The sequence below is a fragment of the Passer domesticus genome, chromosome 25, assembly GCF_036417665.1.
Source record: "Passer domesticus isolate bPasDom1 chromosome 25, bPasDom1.hap1, whole genome shotgun sequence".
Classification (NCBI taxonomy): domain Eukaryota; kingdom Metazoa; phylum Chordata; class Aves; order Passeriformes; family Passeridae; genus Passer; species Passer domesticus.
In genome coordinates this window covers 5325835-5348853 of record NC_087498.1, presented here as the reverse complement: position 1 = coordinate 5348853, position 23019 = coordinate 5325835, and the positions used below count along the sequence as shown (strand labels likewise).

Genomic DNA, 23019 nt, shown 5'->3' with positions numbered 1-23019 from the left:
GTGTATATGGGTCAAAGATGTACAATATATGTCTTCTCTTTGTAGCAGATTTTATATTTATAACATGAACCCCTTGTTCTCCCCATCCTCTCCACGCCTGAGGAGGATGCCTGGCTGTGCTGCTGTAGGGTTTTGAACCCTCTGGAGGTTGGGGGGGTTGTTCCAGAGCTGCAGGTTTCCATCCTGACGTGTTCCTGCAGTGCTGGCTGTGCCCGAGGTGTGACAGAAACACATCTCAGGGGCTGGGCACTGGAGGGTGGCAGCTCCCAGCTAAGCAAGGGAGGGGCTGCAGGGCTGGCAGTGCCCCCGGGCTGTGCCAGGGCTGTGCCAGGGAGGAGCAGTCCTGGCTGCTGCCGTGGCTGTCCCCAGCAGCTCTCACTGCTGTCCCCCACAGCATCCCTGGGGGCAGCCCTGCCGTGGGTGCTTTACCAGCTGGGGATGGCTCCAGGGGCCACTCCCCTCCCTGGGCAGCACCTCTGTGCTGTGCCACGGACCTGGGAGGGCACGAGGGGACAGGTCTGGGCCACCCTGGGCACTCCTGGCAGGGCTGGAGGCTCAGCCCTCCTCGTTCCCCTTCTGTTCCCAGGGGGGGAAAGCAGCAGGCAGTGAGGCCCGGGCCAAGATGTGACAGGCAGAACCTTGTTGCCAATAAAACTCCAAACAGAATCTCAAGAAATCACTTTCCTAAGGTGGACTTGTTTTTCTCAGGCATTTGGACTTTGTTTGTGTGTGCCTTTTGTTGGTTTTCTCTGAGAAAACAGAGTGGTCCTTAGTTTAACATCAACTAAAAAGAGGAAAGAATTAAAACAACTCCAAACAAACAAAAAAAACTTACAAACAAAACCAGCACAAGGTGGGCCCACCCAGTGGTGTCACCCTCTGCACAGGGGACACAGGACAGGGTGGAGGCAGGAGAAGAAACCCCTCCCTGTGTCACCCCCTGGCACTGCTCTGCCCCCTGCACCTGGCACCACTGGGACAATTAAAAGCCATCACGGTAAGTTCTGGATTTCAGGATAACAATAGCAAGGAAGAACTCTTTCTGAGGGTGGTGGTTTGTTGTTTTGCTTTTTTTTCCATACATTAGAACATTTATTTCTCAGAGAGAAAATATAGTCTCAGACAGTCAGATTATAGTAGGTAAAATTAGCTTTTTTTTTCTTTACAAGCATAGATTTTCTTATTACTTCTCTTATACCATCTGATATAAACAATTCTAGAAAGCAAATAAACTCACTTTCTACAATAAATAGAGCAATCTGTGCTTTACAGCAGACTGACAGTAACATTTAGGTTCTGTAGCAACAACAGGATATCAGCCAATCCAAATTCTAAACTCATTTAAAAACCAAACAAAACGAAGAAAAAAAAAAAAGAAAATAAAAGACCAGCTCCCAAGACCTTAAAACATATACACAGGTCACTAGTCCACAGCTGAGCTACCACCTGGAAAAGTGTATGTTCCTTTAAATAAATTACACTGTGTGCATATAAAAGACCCAGCAACACAACTGAGGACTTCAAGAATGGTGACAATAGGTCTAAATAATTTAGAACATTTTACAACTATGTACACAACATCCTTCCCTAGCCACACTCCATGGGCATTATTATTAATATTTTTACAAACTCCTATGCCCCATCTCTGTGTGTTGAAGGAATCTCAAAATTCCTTCAAATGCAGTTCCATGCCCCAATGTATAAGAAGTGGTATTTTAAAAAAGTAGAGCAAGTAGAAATGGCAGTGATTACTCCCTACTATTCATTATCATTAATATTATTATTTTGACTCCACATTCTCTTCAGTATGAAAAAGTTAAAAATAATTAAAAAATACTGAGTTAAAAAGCAAAATGATGATATTCAATCTACAATCTTGCTTTGCACCTTTGGCTCTTTAAAATGGGAAAGCAAAGAGGGATATGCAACAGAAGAGATCAGAGAAATCATAAAGTCCTTGGCTAATAGAAAAGATTTAGTCACCAAGTTCCCAAACATCAGTTTGTCCCTGTTTTTGTTTGTTTGTTTTGTTTTTTTGCAATGCAAACCCAAACCAACAGGGATTGTCTGGGCTCACCTGGAGACCCACACAGCAGGGAAGGATGTGCACGTGTGGGAGAAGCTGAACAGCAGAAGGGTCCTGTGCTCTGCTCAGTGCTTGCTTTCAGTCCAGAATGTGGCAGAGGAAAACAGGGAGACAGGAAAGAGGAGGGGGGGAAAAGGAAGAGGAGCCTTACACCAAATGTGCATAAACCAACACAGAAGATGCATCTCCCTCCAACCCTGATCAACCTCAGTGCCTGAGGAGCTGCTCCAGCTCAACAGACACTCCAAAATTACTTCTTAAAAAAGGAAGTTATCTTTTCTTAGGTACTGTGCTAAGTCATGATATGAAATGTTACTGCAACAAGCAGAGTGACAGAAATCAGAACTGAAATGTGAAACTACAAAATCAATTTCTGAGACATACATATAGACACAAATCAGGTCATTTGATTTTCATCTTTAAAGCTCTGTGCATCTGTGCATGAAACTGTGCAGGGGGGGAAGGTTACCAAAATCTGAAGCTTTTCTAAACGCAATGAGAGAAATCTAAACATGAAAACACAATGTAGGTAGGCAGGAGAGTCACAGTCAGAGCTCCCAGCTACGATTCTGTGCGGTTTTTATGTGACAGGACAATGTCATTTAAAGAAAAATGAAAAGGCCAATGATGGTTAGGGTAAATTTGGCACAAGAAAGTCCAGTTGGGATTTCTGTCAAGAATCCTGGGGGTGTCAGGTTCCCAGGAATCACCTGGGACTGGCTGACAACTCAAAACCCTGGCAGTCCAGAGAGGCAGGGGACGGCGCACGAGGTCCCAACATCCAAGTGCTGTGTGCTCTGCTCACTGCAGCAACTCACCTTGGCTCCTGTCACCTGTCAGCTTCTCCTACCTACCTCACTCCCTGCAGACTACATTTCATCTCCTGCCAGCTCTTCAGCAAGACACATTCAGGAAGAAGCCGGACAAGGTTTGTATTTTTTGGCACATTTCAGGGTACTCCGAGGCGTGCTGACAGCTGGAGGTGCTGCACTGGCAGTGCAGTGAGCTGGAGGCCTGGAGGAGCAGGAGCAGAGCCCCTCACAGGTAGGTGGCTGGCAGGAAGGGGTTGTCCCCCTGCACTCTGCTCAGGTGGATCATGGCTCGGTCGTAGGCCACCTGCACCGACTTGCGGATGCTGGTTTTGCGTCCCTCCATCATCTTCAGCTTGTCCACGGTGTCATCCACGCCCAGGGGAAACACTTTGTCCCGTGGCAGCCACTGCCTGCAGCACAGAGGAGGGCACAGAGCTGTCACCCCCTCCCCAGGAGCAGTTACAGCCATGTGATGCACTAATTCATCATCACTGCCCCACAACAGGTATAAATGTTTAAATCCCTGCATTTGACATAAAAGAAGCCCCGGCAGCCAAAATTCCTTCTGAGCACAGACTTCTCTCTGCATGTTTAAGCTCCCCCATTTACATGTAACATCACCATAATCCCTGCATGCTCCCACACCCCAAAGATCATGTTAAACCTTCACTCACGCTCACCACGGAGCTGTGTGCACACACTCACCAGGTTCTCTTGTTGTCAAAGAAAAGGACAAGGAAGAGTTTTTCCCCTGCCTCTGTCTGCCTCTGCTCCCCCAGCTTCAGGACATCCATGGGGGGCACAGGGATGGGGACTCCATTGTGCAGCAAACCCTCACGTGGCATCTTGGGGTCGATAATCTGGGGACACAGGGGAGGACATTTAGCACAAAACCCTTCCAAGCAGTGAACAGAATGCATTATTCTTCTGTTCTTTCAGTGTACAGCTAGACAAATTAAGTCTGCTTTGGGTGGGTAAGCAAAATTGCTTGTTCCTAAAAAAATTTCAGCCTGAGGCTTCCCCCTTGGGAGGGAAGCCAGTCAGTCCCAAAGCCAGGCACCTCATCTTGAAAAATGCATGTGTGTGGTTCTGTGTGGCTGTAAATGCATTGACACTAATGTGTAATTCAGTACAAATTCAGGATTATTCTGTTCAGCAAAGGATTTCCCTCCCTCACACCAAACTCCAAACAAAGGCAATGCTCCTGCTGTACTCCACAGGCAAATGGGATTTCACAACTGCTCCATTCTGGAACAACTCAGTTGGCATCAGTGGCACTGCTCAGATTTACACTGCATTAGATCAGAACCAGGCCAAATATTTTGAGAGTTGACAAGCAGTGCTGGCTCCATCAAGCCAGGGGAACAGAGACCACAGGAATTTTGAAGAGAAGTCACAACAAATACATCAATTCTCTCCACATAAAGCAGAAATGTGCACGTTTGTGCCATGTCAGCACAGGAGAAGAAAACAGCAGAGGGTGGCTGCAATCCTCAGTCTGTTCTTCTTCCCCTCCTAAGGGCTTGTAAAAGTAGATTGGCTTTGACATTGGCCATCTGTAGGAGTTTATTAAGACACTTTGCCACCCCAACAGGCTGCTATAGAAAAAGCCCTTTTTGGAGGCAGTCTCAGTGGTTAAATCCATTCTCAGCCACAGTTTAATTCTGGCTGTAGCCACGTGGAGAACTAAAACTGCTTTGGCTGATCCATGGATGTTCCCTCTTCTGGGCTCCCACCTGGAGCAAGGGCATGGATGAGGGTCACACTTCCAGCAGAATCTGCCCTTTTTGATGGCATTCATAGATAAATATCCAAAGGCAGATAAACAGTAAGAAATAACATTCCAGGGACATGCATATATGCTCATATTTAAATCAAACATATGGTTGTTGCAAGAGGATGCAGACATGACAGGGCCAGCTGGGCACCTACAGATGGAGCTGTGCTCACCAAACAGCAGAATGTGCAGAACCTAGTGCCTGCATTTATAAAATTTGGGCCTTCTCATCCTCACAGTACTGATGACTTTCTCAGAGGAGAGTGAAAGAGCTCCTACCCCTGACAATGAGAGACCAATGTTTTATGAATCCTCTGCAAAGCTCTGAAACAATGAGCACTGGGAAAATTCAGTGTGCAAAGGGGAAAGGAGAGGGGAAAAAAAGCATATATTCCATTATTTTGGGAAGTTTCCCTTTTCTGTCTGGTTACAGAACACAGCAGAACTGTGTTTGGGCTGTGGCAGAGCACAGGGCACTCACCAGGGCAGGGTAGGAGGGATAACCACGGCACTTGGCCCACACCAGCTCCAGGGGCTCCAGCTCAGCCTGGCTCTCAAAGGACATCAGGAGAGGCCTGCCTAAGGGACAGCAGGAGACAGAGCTTAGGAGCACCAGCAAGAGGAAACACAGGAACCACACTGTCATCTCACCCAGGCCCCATCTCAGTAGCAATCAACTAAAACAAATGAACAACTGTAGTACTTAAAGCACACTGACAAGAGAAAAAGGAAAATACTTGTTTGTATCTATACGAACTGGGTGTTTATGACAAAACCCAGCATGCACCAAACTCCAGCCTTATTTGTGCTCTGTAGGTACAGTCAGGTTCAGCACTAAGATAAGGCCACAGTCTCCTAAATCATGGGTGATGTGGCTTCACATGAACTCTACAATACAGAAATGCTAATCAGATTGAGTCACTGAAATCAAATGGCCCCACAAGAGATGGATTTGGTCATAGATATGAAATTGGCCAGTCTTGGTCCTGGAAAAGGAGTAATCTCCATTAATGGAAATGTTATATGCAATAACCTAAATCAGTAACAGAGCAGGCAACAGTGCCCAGGCAGGTCCAGCCTGGGGAGTTTGTGCAGGACTGGCTCCTGGGGTGCTTTGAGATGTTCCCCCTGGTTCAGTGGGGCCAGAGCAGGGGTGGAGGGCAGCAGCTCTCACCTGAGCCACTGAAATCAGAGTCTCCATTGACACCCTCCAGGAGGGGCACCCGGGAAAGGGCCGGCTTCCCTCGGCTCCGCTTGGGAGGCACCAAACCGCTGCAGGGAGAGGGGAAAAGCAGGGCATTAGGAGAAAACAGATTATCCTGCACAACAAAGGCAATGCACTCCCCAAACTGGGTTAAAATTATGAAAAATTACTGCACTGGTGCATCAGTGACATGAAAAGATCTCTGAATACTTGTGCAAAATGTGATCTCTTGTGGTGAAAGCACACTGGACATCACCCCAGCTTTGCCATGAGCCATGAAAAGGCCTCACAGAAACCCAGCTGTAAACACCAGGAAGAAATCCAGTGAAGATTTCACGCCTGAGAGCTGATGTAATGATGCCTGGAGCATGCATGGGCTACACCAGTTGTGTATAGGGTGAGAGATGGCACAGCAGCCCCCAGCAAAACTCCAGTATGAAACTGGACTTTGCCAGCCCATATCCTGAACATCCATTCACCCCCTTACTACAAACATTTCAGAAAAGCAATCATATTTTTTCACTTCAAGAATCATATTTTTTCACATATTATAATTTTTTTTTCTTTTACAGTTTTATAATAAGCAACCTATTGAGATTTTGGTGCTGGGAAAGAAAGACTGGAGAAAAAGTAGCAAACAGAGCTGCCCCTGAATAGAATAATTGCACAAGTTATCCACGAGACATCAGAAGATGTCAGGTGCTGGCTTAAAGTCTGTTCAGTCATGTTTGAAGTGCACAGCTCTGCTCAAACTCCCGAGAGGAAGAAAGCAGCTGTTTAGTAGGTGGCAAAAGTTCAGCTTTACCTGCAGTGCTGAACTGAAAATCTGAATTCAAGTTTTGGTTCCCAAGAACTGCAACAGCAGAGAGGATGTGCATGCACTGACAAAGAGCAGTGCAACACACACCCACTTGCTTGAAAAATCAAGCACTGCTTTTGGGACTGGTAGCTTAAGAGAACAGGATGAAAACTCAGCAGCTTTTTGTGTTTCAGAGTCAACGCACAGATAACAGTCTGGGCTGGGTTTGGAACTGAGAAGTCAAAGAACAGAATCAGAGAGGTTAACCCAGACACAGAAGGTGTTTCAGGGAACAGCTCTGCCTGGGCCACTCACCTGCAGGCTTCCAACACCAGCCCAGTGCCCAGGGCAGAGCGTTTCCGTGCCTGCCGCTCCCCGTCGGGGCAGGAGGGCGAGTGCTGCCCGCCCTGCCTGGGCTCCTCCCCGTTCTCCAGGGAGCACTCCAGACCCCGCTGCAGCTTCACACCGTTCTTGGCTTTTTTAAAAAGGACCGATGTCCGCCGGCCCACGCTGCTGAGGGCGGGGCTGGCAGGGCTGTCTGCAGGGGGCAGGGCCAGCCCGTTGAGGCCATTGTTGGCCAGCAGGCGCTGGAAAGCCTGGCTCTCCTGCTGCAGAGCCTTCTTGTCCAAGAGCTCCCTGTCCGACACCATCCTCCTCTGCAGCTGGTTCAGGGACCTGCTTTCATTGATGGGCTTGAGTGTTGGAGGGTCCTGCAGAGAGTCCAGCTCTGAGAGGGTGGGTGCAGGTCCTGTGGGCTCCAGGGTTGGAGGGTACGGGAGCTTGGCACCATCTCCTAAAGGAATAAAGAACCTGCTTGAGCTTTTTAGCAAGAGTCATTCCCAAAACCACCAACAGCCATTCCCATCTTTCACTAAGATCCCAGGACAAACCCCACCAACAGCCATTCCCATCTTTCACTAAGATCCCAGGACAAACCCCACCAACAGCCACTCCCATGTTTCACTACGATCCCAGGACAAACCGCAGGCTTCGAGTGCTGACTAGAGACCTGGAATCAAAATCCCGCTGCTCACCTTTCTCCCCTTCCTCATCCCCATCCCTGGACGCTGTCTCCAGCCCCTCCTGTGGCACAGTGTCCCCGTTGGGACACTTGCTCTGCTGCTGGGCCAGCTTGTGGCGGATGGCGTTGATCTCGCGCCGCAGGAGCCGCACGCGCCGCGTGCGCGCGCCGCTGGAGCGCATGGAGCTCACCGTGTCCAGCTTCTCCAGCAGCTCCTTCAGCTGCGCCTCCAGAGACAGGTGGGCCCGGTTCTCCGGGACCAGGATGTTATCCACTGCACACAAGAGATGGGAACAGTGAGGGCAAGGAGGAAGGCTTCTTGGAGAAGCATCTGAGGGCAGTGCCAGGCCGCGTTCCCTTGGATGCTGCCCATGAATCAATTTGTCTAGCCTGGGGATTCAGCAGTCAATCACTTTGGAGCTTGGACTTTGGATAAAAAGCAGCTGATTCAACTTGCACTGTCCCTCAGTTCCTGTTGCTGCCCCTGGGGCAACAGTGAAAGGACATGTCTGCATCCCAGATCACCCTTGTGATCTAGGCCCTTGTCAGAAACCTATTTCTTTGTCAGATTAAATGACAAAATCAGACCACAAACATAAGCGGCCAAAACGTAACATATTTTCCATTCCTCTGGCTCTGCTGGAGGGCTGGCATCCACTGGAGCAGGACAGACAGCTGAACACCTACACAAATTTCATAATGACTGTCCATCTGCACCCAAGAGGGCTTCAACATTTAGGAACCAGATGGCACACTGCAAGCCCTGTGTGCCTGATGGCTGTACTAAGTTTAGCCAAGTTACTCAACCAATGCTTTGGAGCTGCATCTCAGGAGGGCTGTGGGAATGGATGGGGTTGTGTTGGGAATGGAAAGTCTCAGCTAGAAGAATTGCTTAGGTCCCAGTACCTCCACCCCTCATCACTCCCTTTCAGCCCTCAGTGCTCCATCTAACCCAGCTGCTGTACGTTTTGGCAGTTTGTAATGAAATATATGAGCTCTCCCCTGAGCAAAAAATCCCAGACCCAAGTTTGCACTGCTCTTTAAAACAGTGAGTTTGTACAACATTCCTGGCACAAATCAAAGAGCATGGGCAGTTTACAAGGTTCTGCCAACACAGACATGCACTAGGAGAGCTGGAGCTAAGCTGCACCTAGCTCAGAGTGCCCAGCTCACCTGAAATCCCACCCTCTGGGGTTCTAAAGGAGTTCTGTATGTACCTAGGTAAACAGATGGACAGGAAAACCCTCATTTGCAGAACAGCTACAACCTCCATGCAGGCCGAACAACATGCTCAGAACTACAGCTCTACCAGAGGGGAAAAAACCACCGGTCATGACTCACCATCCTCCCAGGAAAAGCGGTAAAAGTCGTGGGGCTTGGGCGACTCGGGCAGGTGAACCCCCACGGCAGTGTCAAAGCCGATGCTGTCGGCCTGGCGCCGCGCGTGACGCAAAATCGCTCCCCCGAGGTCCCGGAGCCGGACAGCTGCTCGGTGGAAAATCGTGTCTTTAGCATTATACCTCATGCAGTTGGCAACTATAAGGTTAAAGTCTTCCTCAAATTCATCCAAGGTTCGGTACAGGTGGGACTCCAGCTTCCGCCTCATGGTGGAAAAATCCATTGGGTTGGAAATGAATTCCAGGTAATCTGGAACCTAAACATATAAAACCTGTACAATTACAAAAACCATTTACTAGCCAACCAGAGCGCACCCATCACAAGCACTCTTAATGCCCCTTCCACTGGCAAGGGGCAGCAACAGATGTTCATTTCTGTGTCACCCAGGCAGGGCAGACACACCCTGCCTCTGCAAAACACTACTTATCTAACATGTGCTAAACTTTCATAAAAAAATACCCTTTTTTTGCCCTGGACACATCATGAGTCCTTTTTGAGATAGTTTCTAGTCCACCCGCAGCTTGAGACAAGGTGGTTTGTGCTTCTGCCCAGCAATAGCTCATCTACAACCCACTAAGCACCTCTAGAAAGAGACTTGCCTCGTTCAGGTTGACAGGCTCTGTGAAGATCTGGGCAGCATCCTTCTCCTGCAGCAGGTCCAGGGTTGTGCGCAGCAGGACGTTGAACGGGGTCAGCTGCAGCTCCATGGCAGCCTGCTGCACCTTGACCTGGCAACAGAACACAGCCATGAGGACACCCACTCAGGACAGGATCTGTGAGTGGTGTCTCCCTCCAGAATCATCCCCCCAGCTTTACTCAGTGGTGGAAACCTCAGGCCAGCATTGTTGTAGAATTTCTGGCAAACACTTTGCACTCTCCATGCACATTGCCCAGTCCAATCCTTTTACACGGGGAACTCCTGTTTATTCAATCTTACAAAGTCAAAACCAGAGGAAACCCCAGGAAGTTAAAGGATACTACAATTAAAAATGAAAACAGGCTTTTCATGCCTGGTAAATTATCCTGGAGAAGTCCCTGCCTCAAGATATTGTTATTATGCCAATTAGCAATATTATATAAAAATTAAAAGTATGCGGGCATTTATAAGAACAACAACATCAATAATCAGACTAGAGAGAAAAAACAAACTTAAGACATAAGCTCTCATACTTCAAGGCAGAAACCAAACAACAGTGGTTAGATGTCTGCAAATTCCTAATACAGTTCCTTCTATCCTTTAGGAAGTCTCTAGCACTGCTTGATTTCAAGCAAACAAGTTGTAGCACTGAAAACCTCCTGCATGGAAAATCTACTCAAAGAAGACTGGAACAAGATAAAAGTATTTATTTGTCCTTTAACATCTTCATTTCTTTGATCTTATAATCACTTGTTATGTCATTAAATCAACACTTCAGTAACAAAGGTAAGCAAGTCTGTTTACACGAAGCAAACTGCATTTGATGTGCTCAGCAACAAGACTGCATCAACGAGAGAATGAATATAGACAAAGATCACATTTTTCCCCAAAAGAGCTTGCAGGGACTGAAGTTAAGGGCAGAACTCGACAGCCAGAACTCCCCACCTGCTCCCGTTTGAGCTTCTCCCTCTTCCGGATGAGCTCGATGAGCAGCCGGGCCCGCTCCAGGTCATGGCGCAGCTTCTGCCAGTACTTCAGCTCCTCCTTCACTGCACTCGTCTTCTCATCCTGCTCCTTCTGCAAAATACGACTGGGGTGAGATTAAAAACACCACAGGCTTCCTGTGTTCCCTTCTTTTTCTAGGAATCCTCTGGGAATTGCTCTCAGAGTCTTCCTCTTACTTGCCTTGCTCAGACCATGTCCCCTCCTCCCTCCAGCATTTAGCTAACAGAGGCAACATCAACTTTTCTAGATTTTACCTCATCTAGGTTTACCCTTGCACAATGCTGGGTCTTCTGACTCAGAGACAAGCTCCTACCTGCTGTCTCACCAACACCAACTTTAGTGGCATCACGGAAATCCCACTAATGCACTAACTCAGTTCTTCAGGCATGAGCACACCAAGAGGAGACCGAGAGAGACTTAAATCTGATCTTTCCCCTCCCCAGCCATGTGTTAAGCTGAGCTCCTGCTGGCAGGCAGGCTGTGAGTGTGCCCTGTGGGCTCTGGGCAGCAGTGGGTACCTGCTCAGCATTCCTCTGGGACTGCAGGTGCGAGTGCAGCCGCCGGATCAGGGGCACGCCGTTCCTCGCCTGCCGCTTCAGCAGCCAGTAGTTGTGCAGCCTCTGCATGAACTGGTTCTTCCTCTGCAGGGAGAGCCCGCTGCAGATCTTGTTCAGCCTGAAGGAAGCACAGAGTGTCATGGAGCCAGCTGTAAAGCAATCGTGGCCTTGCAGGCCCTGGGGTGTCCTGATGAAGCTTTGCAGTGTTGTGTCAGTGCTCACTCTGAAGTACACACGAACTGGGACAATCTGGGATCTCCTCACATGCAGACAGACGTGCCCCCTTTTCATACTGCAGGGTCCCACCAAGCACTTGCCACAGCACAAAGTATGAAATCATCGGGTGCAAGCCTTAATTTCGAAATTCAGCTCCGAGCCTTAATTTCAAAACTACTTCCCATGTCAAGAACCTTCCAGGGGACATTTAAAATTTGATGTTATTAATCTGGAGCCTAGGAAATTAACTTGACAGGAGTCCAAGAATAATGGATCACCTATTCTAACCTTTGCTTACCATTCTTATCTTACACATGGTGCCTATCTGTTAAAATAGACACAACACACTTCCTAAGGCACCAAACAAAAATTCAGCACTAGCTAGTTCTGCATGAGGGAGAGCTGGGAGAAAAATACAAAAATACAGCCAAAGTCAAAGCTGCTTGCAACACTGTCAGGTTTGACATGCTCTGTAGTAAAAGGAGGAATTAAGAAACTATGAAGTGAAATCTCAAGAATTTTAATAGTGGGATGACCCCTACCTGCCTACCAACCTGTAATGCCTCAAGTATTTTAAAAATGCCTTCATGGTAGATGGGTGTTTGCCATTAGGGACCACCACAGAGCCTGCATCACACAACAGCTTGGGATGGCTGCTCAGCAAAGCCAGAGAACCACAGTGACACTCAGAAGAAAGCCAGCCACAAGTGCTGCAGAGCACTCTGAAAACAGTTATTGCTACAGCCTTGACTGAAGATTCAGTGTTTCTAAAGTCAACAGTGAGAGGGACTGAGTCCTTAAAACAGCCCCTGTTCAGCTGCAGCTGTCCAACTCCTTCCCTAAACCTGCAGCACTCACCTGTAAGAGGGAATTTGTGCAACGGTCACCACGGGCAGGGACGAACGCCCTTTGGTCACGTCACCAGGCTCCTTTTTGATCTTTTGCTTCAATTTCACTTGGTTTTTCTTCACAGACCCTTTGGGAGGGCCGGAATTGACTTCCTCCTCTTCCTCCTCCTTCACAGTGACCTCCTGCCAATCACCACCAGCAGCTGGACACCCCCTTCTCACCGTGCCAGGCGGGGAGTGGCTCTCACAGTAGGCAGTCTTGCGCACGGTGAACGTCGTGCCGTTGATGCTGGTCTCCCTCATGGGCTCAATCTTCATGAAGAGACCGGCTCTCTGCGCACAGGTGACGTGGAAGGCAGTGTAACAGTTCACCTTGTGGCACTGGATAGCAGCTCCCATGCCCTTCTGCTTGCAGATACAGCACGTGAGCTTCCACCGAGCGGGAGGGATGTTATTGATCCCTTCGATGGGCTCCAGGAACACAGTGTTTGCAAAGCAGACCTCTGGGATCCAGATGGCACAGACCACGTGAGCCCAGCGGCCATCGCTGGTCTGCTTGAAGGCTCCCCCTTTGTTTGGGCAAAGGACACAATCCACGGGGCGAGAAGGGGACTGCAAGCAGCAGCGGCAAAGCCACTGCCCCTCGGGGATGTAGGGCACACCGTAACACTCCTGGTGCACGGCCAGATTGCAAATGTCACAGAACAGGATGACGTTGCTGTTGTGACACTCATCGTCCATGCAGACACAGCAGAAGGCATCCTCATCGATGAGGGACTGCTGAGCCCCGTTGTTCCGGCTCTCGAGGTACGACTCCTTTTCCAACCGATCCACCAGCAGCTCAAAAGTGTCAGCAGAAACTGTCCCATAACCATCAGCCCTTCTCTTCTCGTTGACCATCTCCAGCCACGCCAGATCCTCCTCATCCATGTCATACTCCACTTCTACGTCGAGGTCCTCGGGAGGCTTTTCAATGTACCGGTAGTAGGCAGCAGGGAGGGGAGGGGCATCTGGCTGCCTGAAGGAGTCCACCACACGGAACTTGGGCTGGGGCAAGTGCAAAGATATCCCTGGCGCATGTTTGGAGCAGGACTCCTTCTTCTTGCCTTTGGAAGGCGTTTTCTTAGACTTGGACGTGAGGAGGGGCTGCTCGCTGTTCTCCTTGTTGCTGTTGCACTCGGTGATGTCCTGGGCTGTCAGCTCGTCCTCGGTGATGAGCTTCAGGGGGTCGTAGATGCTGATGCGGTGGAGCCGCCCGTCGATGTCCACCTCCACGATGCGCTGCGCCTGCGCGTACGTCAGCGTCTCGCGGCTGGGCGAGCACTTGAGGCTGTAGGGCGAGGGAGAACGCCTCCCCTCCAGGTGCTGCCGGCACCTCCTCCGAGGCTTCCTCATCCCTGTGGTCCAGAGACCCTGGGGAGCAACAGGACAGAGGGCAGGGTGAGACAAGGAGACGAGCAAGAAGCAGCGCAGACTGAAAAACTCACTCAGTGCCGGAATAGAGAGGATTTCTACCAGGGACTCCAGCAATTTTGGGCTCACTGAGTCTTCACACCTTACATACAGGCAGGTATTTGATCTATCACCTTGCATACAGGCAGGTATTTGATCTATCACCTTACATACAGGCAGGTATTTGATACAGCAGCCATTTCCTGCAATGTGTATCAGAGCAATACACAACTTCCTCTATTTGCACCTCGGATGTACATTCCACCACACCACCAGTAAGAAAAACTCCAAATAGTTTGACAGCACAATATACAAACAGTCTGCTGTGCACCCAGATCAGCAAACCATTCAAATCCCCTGAAATTCAAACAACATTGGTGCAAGAAGATGTGAATATTCATGTATTAAGCTCACACAAACCAACAAGCTCTCCTCTGCTCTTTTTCCTGTGACTTTTCATTTATATCCCCAAATGTGCTGGTGAAAAGGAATGCATTCATTCAGGTCTTATGAATGCAGTTTCCAATTTAATTTTTTTTTTGTCAGCTCCAGATGAGAAAACTAATGGTTTTCCTTCTGTCCAGGAGGGAGCTCCTCCAGGTTTCACAGCTCAGGGCTGCCACCACCAACCCTTCCATTCTGACACTGCAGATGCAAAAAAAGTCCCATCATAAAAAATCATCCTCCAGTTTTGCATTTCCTTCTGTCAAGGGTCACAAACAGAACCAGAGGACGAACTGAGCAATGAAGCAGAAACCAGATGAGGGATAAAAAGGCAACAAGCAGCATGGATCCCAGTGGACTTACGAGCTCTGGTGTTAGCCCCTCTGGAGCCACAATTCCCATTCATCCACCTGAGCCACCTGGCTATGGAGAGTCCACAGGGCCACAAGCAGGAAAGCAGCAGGACAGCTCCCAGCACCAGGAGCTGTGAAATGGCATTTGCTCAGAGCCTTAACAAAAAGCCCCAGCCAGCTCTGCCCGCGCAAACTGCTAATCAGCAAGCCAGATAATTAGCTGAGAGTCGGCTGCTGGCATTAAGGAGGTGCCTGTCAGAGGGGAGCAGAGGAGAAGCCTGGGGAGATGGTCTGGGGGAGGATTCAGCCATGGTGGCAGCAGCTCGGTGATCAGGGGGTGAAGGAGGGAGCTGCCAAAGAGGGGAAGCCAAGTGAGTAATGCAGGAGAGAAGGGCAGAGTTAAGGATGGGAACATGACTTATGGGAATAAACAAGCCGAGGCTGAAAGAAGTCAGAAAGGAGACAAAGAGAAGCAAATGTAAATTCTCTGTGAGAAGATAAGCCAGCCCAGAGCTTATCTGTTGCTATGCAGAGGCCTGAAGCAGCACCTCACCCTTATTTAAAGCAATCCACATTCAGTTCCTTTCTGTGGGACCCACAGACAAGGAAACACACCACAAAACCACAATTTGTGCTCAGCCAATGCAGCATTTGTGCTCCATGAAGGACAGAGTTCCAGAAACTCTCAACTGTGTGCCATAGCATCTCACAGGAGCAGGACCTACAAGAAGTCCAAGCTTATTCCAGAAGGAAGGAGCAAATTCTAGGAGCAATACTTTTTCAAGTACTGGTTCTGTGAACCATGAGATTAAGCCATGACACCACCTGTGTCTTAAGAAACAAACAGGCTCTGGGAAAGATTTCCAAACTCTTCCCTGCATCCACAAAAATAAGCTGCAGGTGCCAGTTTCAGTATGCACACCCATAATGAGGGAGCCTGTAAATACAATTTTACCTCACATGTAAAATAAAAGATGATAATTTCTACCTGCAAATATAGGTACCACAAATTTTGGTGGTACCTTTTCCTTAAAACTTTAATCAGTCACTTGATCCACACACTGCAGACGCCCAACTGCACTCGTCCTAACAACTCCAATGGTTTCAATCAGCAGGAGAAAATAATTTTAAAAAGAGGTTGTGAAGCTAACTTGATCATCAAATAAAAATAATAATAATAATAAAAAGAAAATCCCGCTGACAAACAGCTCTGTTACAATTCAGGCTGGTACGAGCAAAGAGGATATTGGAGGCAAAAAGATACATGGAGGATAAAGTAATTATTATGAGCTGCCCACACACATCATTAATATTGTGTTCAGGAAAAATGAGGTAACAGCCAATTGCTTGGAATGCTGAAGGACAAGGAAATTTCACTGAAACAAGCACCTGAAAAAAGGGTTGTTTTATCTGTTAATGGGAAAAACAAGCACGCAGAGCTCCTTTAGTGGAACAATCAGTGTATTTCTAGACAAATTACCCCAAAGTGGGCTTTGCACCACAGCAACCAACTGCCATAAAACAACCCGTTTGTAAAACACACAATTACTTAGCCCCATGAAGAAGCACCTAAAACGGCATGGAAATTGCTGCTAGCGAGAGCTGAGTGCCTGAAATGAGACATACACCGGGATATTAGGGGAGACAGCTCCAAAATACCTTGAAAGCAGCAATGAAATCAACTCAGACAACTGAGCTGAGCACTGTGACCGTGCTGTTGTCTACAACAGAAACTTCTAAGCAGCAACCTAGGAATGTTTTGATTCCCTCTGCACACCCGTGCTTGCCCATGGTCCCCTCACACACCTGCCGAGGGTTTGTGCTCCTCACACCAACATTGATGCCTACAATGAAATGTGTCGGTGCCCAAGAGATGTCACAGAGCCGCTTGTCTTGGCACATGCAGGGATCTCGATCTTTATCAATGCCCTGATACTGCTGTAACCAAGTCAAGCGTGGGAGATGCCCCTCTGCAACGGGGAGGGTGCGAGGTGGATGAAGTTTCAGGTACAAAGTCAGGGCCCAGCAACAGCCGGGGTGCGCCATGAGCGGTGTCGGGTCTCAGCCGCAGCTGAGGGAACGGCGACATGCCCTCAGCTGCCAGGCACAGGCGGGAGCTCCTCTCAGGAGCTACCCCGCGGGGAACTCCGGTAGCAGCCAGCCACTGAGCCAAGGCACAGCAGGGCCTTGAAAAGAAATGAAGGCGTTCCTAGGAAGAGGGCAGGAGAAGGCGATGAACGGGACGGAGCCACGGCCGGGCCGAGCGCGCGGCCGCCTCTCCCCACAGAGCTCCACAGCCTCCAGAGAGCGCGAGCGCAGCCGGGCTGCACGGCCATTGGCTGCCGCCGCCGTCCATCACAGCGCCGCCGCCAATAGCAACGCGAGGCTCCGCGGGGCTAACGGCGGGTGCGCTCGGCCCCGCCTGGGCCAATCGCGTGGGAGAAGGTGGGCGGCGCCCCCGCCGAGCCGCGAAGAAGGGGGGGCCAAGATGGCGGCGATGGGGGGGCTCGGTTGACACGGCGCTGCCCGTTCCCCGTCCCCGGGCGCTCTCCGCCGCTGCCCCCTCCTCAGCGAGGGACCGCGGGCCGCTCTCGCCGCACGGAGACGGAGCAGGGATGCGGGAGAGGCCCGCAGGCTGCGGCGCACCGGCCTCCCCCAGCTCCTTCCCGCCCGCCCGGTCACCTTCCCGCGACCCCGGCGCGGGGGTGTGTGAGGGAGGAGAGACCCCTGAAGGAAGGGTGTCGCGGCCTCCCGCGCAGAGCTTTACCTGGCCGGCTCAGCGCGCCGCTGCCGCGGCTTCTCCACCGTTGCCGCCGCCTCCTTTTGGGGGGAATTTTTGTTTTTGTTTTTCTTTTCCTTTTTTTTTCTTTTCCTTTTTTTTTTTTTTTTTTTTAAATTCTCTCCGCCTCCCCCTCCCCTCCCCCCTGGGGCGGACGGGCTCACCCAGCCGGCGGCGGGAGGGGAGGGCACAAGATGTCGGCTCCGTCCGCTCCGGCTACCGCCGCCTCCTCAGCGCCGCCTGCTCATCGCCGCTGCCGCCGCCGCTGCTCCCGCCGCTGCTCCCGCCGCTGCCGCTCCGGCCCCGGTGCCGCTTCGCCCCCCACCACCCTCACCTCCCCCCCGCTCCCCCCCGGGGCTCCAGCGCCCCCGACGCTCTCGGCGCTGTGGAGGCGGTGTGGGGGGGGAGCAGGGGACACACGCTCAAGATGGAGGCGGCGGTGGCGGCGCGGGCCGGCCGAGCGGCGGGGAGAGGCGGCAGCCAGCGGCCAGGCGGGGGAGGGGGCTCCGCGCTCCGCTCCCCCCGCGGGCAGGCACCGCCCGCCCCTCCCCGGTGCCTTCCCACACCCGGGCCGCGCCGAGCGGGAGGCCCCCGGGGGCTGCTGGCGGCGGAAGGGCGGGGGGGTCGCTCCGCGCTGCCCTCATGGCTGAGGCGGGGGTCGCTGCCGCCCGTGCCCCGCTCCGGGGCTGGCGAGGCAGCACCGGGGAGCCGCGGGCTCCCGGAGGCCGGAGCGGGCTGTGCCTGCGCCTCGGCTGCCCCCACATCATCGCGGGGTTGGGATTTGGGAGCTCGGGTGCGGGCCCATCCCAGGCTGGTACCTCACAGCCGGGAGCTGTGGGTTTGGGGTTTTTTTCGGGGTTTTTTTTTTTTTTTTTTTTTTTTTTTTTGTGTGTGTGTTTTTTTTTTTTTGGTTTTTTGACAAGCTCGTTTGGGGTGTCTTCATTTTGCAGCCCACTTTTTTTTTTTTTTTTTTTGCAGGAGACGTGGGGTCCCAGGAAACACCCTGAAGCGTGGTCAAGTGCCAGAGTCCAACTACACTCCCAGAGAACCTTTGCCTGCCACAGTTAGGCTAAACAAGCAACATCAAACAAGCCATGTAAATAGCAAGAGCCTGTGTTTATTTTGTAGAGCAATGTTTCGGGTCCAGATGGCCTCTTCACATGGAGAGGTGTGACAGGCTGGAGGGACAAGGAAGAGAGGGACTGAGGGGATTGAACAAGGAAGAAGTTAAGTTAGCAACTGAGATAAGAATTGAGATAGGAATTGCAGAGGCTCCCACACTTACTTTTTATAGAGCATGCCACATACTTGAGCATATGTGTGTTCCACCTCCCACTCTGCGCAGAGTATTGCATAATATCACCATCTGAATTTATAGAATTAACAGTTTTTAGAAGGAAGCAAAGAATGTTGTTTTCCCTCATTTACAGTCCAGCTGGAGATCTTTTGTCTCTTAACGTATGTTAACCATGGAATCTGAGAGCATCTAGTCTGTGACAGTCTGTTTTGCAGAGTACTCAGGTTGGACCAGAGCTTGCTGCAGCTTTAAAAGCAAAAAGAAAAATATGTTCCTTACTGCTGAACAGTCTTTACATACCACCTTTGAAATATATTCTGTGTATATATGGTGTATACTTTTTTATAGGTCTACTACTTACATATCAAAACTTGAAAATAAATAATAAGCTATTCTTGTCTTGCATAAAAAATAACACTTCAACGATTTAGAAATAAACTCCCAACACTCTCACTGATTTACAAAGGATCTCACCCTCAAAAGAACAGCTGTGTAACAGTATGGTCCTAACCATGAAGGACCAGACAAACCCTGAAACAACCTACAGCTGCATTTGCTTCCTGGTTAAACAGTAAATAAAGTAATTTCAATAATTGATAAGTGACTTCAAAGGCTGGGTTTGTTCAGCCTGGAAAAGAGACGCTCTGGGGTGACCTAATTGCAGCCCTTCAGTACCTGAGAGGAGCCTACAGTCAGGATGAGGAGAGACCTTTCCAAGAGCAAGGGGGAATGGTTTCAAATTAAATTAAAGGAGGTTTAGACTGAGTAATAGGAAAAAAATTCTCTGTGGTGCTGGTGAGGCACTGGAACAGGCTGTCCAGGGAAGCTGTGGCTGCCACGTTCCTGGAATTGTTCAAGGCTAGGTTGGATGGAGCTCTGAGTAACCTGCTCAGTGAAAGGTGTCCCACAGCAGGGCACTGCAGACTGATCTCTAGTCCCTTCCAGCCCAGACCCTTCTGTGATTTTCCTTCTTTATTTGGGTATTTTAACTGGGTTTTACTTGAATTTTTTTTACTTTTTTTTTTAAATATGACCAACTTCTACAAACATTTTCTTACCTCCGTTTTGAAACTCTATACTCTTAAATTTGCACTGGAATTAGTTTATAATCATATTAGGTTCCCTATTAAGAACAGTGCACAGAGATCAGACATCTCTGATGACTGAGGGCCATGTGTTACAGCATCAAAACAAGTTATTCATCATTTTGTTTTACACCAAAGCTGTGGAACTAACATTTGAAAAATGTTCTGAACTTCTCTCAAATCCCAGAGGCACAGCTTAATTCAATTTCTTTCCTGTCCCAGTTTTTAAAGGGTGCAAGTGCAAAATTAGTTGCTTCAAATGAAAGCAGAAGCCAAGACACCTCAAACAGAGTTGGGCACCTTCATTCATATTACAATTTTCTCCATGTTTATTCAAGCATATAAGACATACCTAGAAAGGGAAGAGAAGTATTGTTTAGAACTGAGAGCTGACCTTTTTCTTTGTTGATTTATTAAGCCTCAAAACTGACTTATGTTTGTATCTCTCTTTGGCTGTTTGTTCTGCTGCTGTTTTCTTCAGAATTGCTGAAATCAGAGCAATTGCTAAACAGGTGCCTTGTGCATTAAAGGTTAAAACCTGATATCTCAAAAGTGATAAGCCTGTATTTTCACTGGAATTTTACTTATCTATTTATAACCCTCTTCAGCCTCACTAACATCAGAGAGGTTACACAAGCACCCAGCACTACCTCATCACTGGTCCTTATTTTTTAATCTCAATGTCTTCTAATTTTAAAACATTTTTTTTTCAGTTGAAATGTTCTGAAGGCAGATCTGAAATCATGGTTTATGGCAGGAGAATTTTTATTTTTCCAGCCAAACCTGGCTAAAAGAAGTTAACTCACTTTCATGTAACAGCAAATCAATGAGGGTTGCAAATACCCTAACCCTTCAGTGTTATTTAATGGAGTGCATTCCAACAAAAAAGGAGAGCTGGCTGAATCAGCTGGGAGGCAGCACCAGCTGAACATCACATTAAAAGCTGTGTGCTCAGAAAATGGCCTTGGAGAGAGAAATCAGGCAAAACATCCCCTAAACCTCATTCACCTGGAAACTGTGACATTTTCACTGTGGATTTGGACTCCATGATCTTAATGACCTTTTCCAAGCTGAATGATTCCATGATAATTACAATTAGTGCAGCCAGTGTCCACCCTTTTGGGGGAAGAGCAAATTAGTAGTGGCTATTCTGGTCTTCATTCAATCTTTCATGTCTTTTATTCTCTCAGCTGTGGAAAGAAAAACAGCCATAATCACGTTTCCAGCCAACACTCTGCTGACCCATGATACAGGAAAAATGCAGAGGATTAGGAACGCTTTCCCTGGTTGCTCAGGCAACAGCAAGACATGGGAATATGAAAAGGTACCACCATCCTTTGTACAGAATCTCACTACACTTCTCAAATGTGTTTAGAATTTTTTGTTTTTCTTCTTTCCCATTGTCACATACTTAAAACATGAACGTTATTTGTTTAGTCTGCAACCTAGAATGTGAAAATGTTAAATATAAAAACAGATAATCTGTCTTTTTCCTACAGGATAAAATAAGTAGTTTTCTAAGAGGCTGTGGAAATTTTAAAAATTGTGCACTGAAAGGTTTCTAGGTGGTATCCAAAGCACAGCTACTATTATCTCTCTTTAAAAATCCTCTAATTTTGTGGAATCTCTTAATCAAATAAAATAATTATTCCTTCATCTGCTTTTTCTTTCCCACTTACATGTGCAAATACCTAACAAATAGGCCCCATAAAGCTGCAACTTCACAGACCTAATTAACTGTCAAAATAAACTTACAGAGAAAGATTGTTTCTGAAGACTTTATTTTCCAAATTAAAAAAAGATGCTTGGAAATCAGAAATTAATGTAAGAATACAAAGTAAATAGTATTCCAAGTTAGACATCTGTAAGTTATCTGACACAGGCACAAAAATTCCATCCATATATCTGTGTAAATTTATATCATAGAAACTTAATACAAACAGCAAACATATTTTTGGCTGGCCTGATCTATGGAATTTTGGACCACTTAATGGTTGAGGGATTTTTATCACTTGGTTTTGTGTTTTTAAGTATGTAAACTATACTTGCAATGAAAGGAATGTCCATGAATTATGTGTCAGTGTGAGTCATGGACCAGGCAGTGCCTGCACCTCTGCATGAGGTAATTTCTGCTTTGACTCTCAGTGTCTGTCAGGGTCACACACCCCCTCTCAGTTCTGGTGCTGATTGTGAAGGATTCCAGCCTTGGCCTGAGTCATCACTGGCTCTGTCAAGCAGGTGTTTTTCAAACTCCTTTCAGGACATGTCCATAGGATTTCCCCCCACCTCTCCCTTCTCCTTGCTGTTCGTTGAAACACGTCCTCAGATGCCACAGCAGCACTGGCATGGTTGGTCTGTACAGATACTCCTTCCACTACCAACCTGCTACATTTCCTGCTGTCTATTTTGAGTTCTTGGATGATACATACCACAAAAAACCAAATATGCATACACCTCCAGGGTTCTGGGCTTCCAGAGCACCTGCTCCCCATTTGTTGGGGTATTGGGTAATCCTGTTGCACAGTGTTCTGTCAGTGTATGGGTTGGTGGTGAATGAATGAAACCAGAGCATGGAGCCCACACAGCAGCTGTTGGGATTGCTCTTGCAATTTTAGAGCATTCAGGGTAAGTGTAAACCTCCCAAGAAACTCAGAAACCCTGAAACTGGGTGTGTATTCAGCAGAAAGATTGATGCTGAAGAGCGTTTATGTGCTGTCCCTAAAACAAGTGAGGCTAATGTTTGCAGAATTCTTCTCACACCTATTTGTATCACATGTCCTCAGTGCCTCTTCATGCTTGTCCTCTGCTCAGACAGACAATTCCCAAAGGGCATTTTAAATTATTCTTTACAACTATCCAAGTCTCTTTTCAACTACCTGCAGACTGCTCAGTATATTCCTTTATCATGAGGATGTTTTGTCCCTCAGCCATCATTATTGAGACAGAAGACTCTTCAGGTCTACCTATCCCCTTCTGAAGGAGGGCAAGATGATAAGAAATACCCTGCATTCCCATTTTGGGGTTCATGAATTCTGTCTGAATCTGGCCTTAACAGGTGCCTTTGACTTTAGAGATGACTTTCTGCATAAGAAAACACTGAATTCTCAGGGAATTGAGGACACATCACAACAGTTCTGTGCTCACTGTCCCTACCTAAGAGAAGAGTGGGGCAAAGGCCTCGTACATGACCCAGACAGATACGAGCCAAGAGAAACCTCATCTTATCATCATGGCCCATCTGTGCAGCTG

The 23019-nt window shown here is 48.5% G+C and overlaps 1 protein-coding gene and 1 long non-coding RNA gene across 8 annotated transcripts in view; one reads left to right on the top strand and one right to left on the bottom strand.

The window, feature by feature from the left end:
• Positions 1–516: 516 nt before the first annotated feature.
• On the bottom strand, positions 517–18200 carry BRPF3 (bromodomain and PHD finger containing 3). 4 transcript variants are annotated; one of them, XM_064399264.1, is made up of 13 exons: positions 17553–18200; positions 17377–17429; positions 12371–13773; positions 11258–11414; positions 10680–10811; positions 9697–9825; positions 9041–9353; positions 7713–7973; positions 6994–7471; positions 5850–5947; positions 5157–5254; positions 3604–3758; positions 517–3308 (listed from the first exon to the last, which is right to left on the bottom strand). In XM_064399264.1, exons 3-13 carry the CDS (start codon positions 13753–13755, stop codon positions 3125–3127), a joined length of 3390 nt encoding a protein of 1129 aa, XP_064255334.1. In that variant the 5' UTR covers positions 13756–13773; positions 17377–17429; positions 17553–18200; the 3' UTR covers positions 517–3124. The 4 variants fall into 4 exon arrangements, with proteins under 4 accessions (XP_064255334.1, XP_064255333.1, XP_064255335.1 ...); XM_064399263.1 differs by having other exon boundaries at positions 17377–18200; XM_064399265.1 differs by lacking the exon at positions 17377–17429.
• LOC135286234 (uncharacterized) overlaps positions 16487–23019 on the top strand; it is a 20920-nt gene continuing 14387 nt past the window's right edge. For 2 of the 4 annotated variants that reach the window (XR_010350674.1, XR_010350670.1), the window contains exons 1-3: positions 16983–17054; positions 18367–18484; positions 20961–21094. This is a non-coding gene — a long non-coding RNA (uncharacterized LOC135286234). The other 2 variants (XR_010350671.1, XR_010350672.1) reach the window with 2 other exon arrangements.

Coding starts and splice junctions, on each gene's coding strand:
- BRPF3 (XM_064399262.1), bottom strand. CDS start 16,655: ATGGCGCACCCCGGCTGTTGCTGGGCCCTGACTTTGTACCTGAAACTT. Junction 10,812..11,257: donor CCCAGAGGAATGCTGAGCAG/GTACCCACTGCT, acceptor CGTATTTTGCAG/AAGGAGCAGGATGAGAAGAC. Junction 7,974..9,040: donor CCGCTTTTCCTGGGAGGATG/GTGAGTCATGAC, acceptor TCTTGTGTGCAG/TGGATAACATCCTGGTCCCG.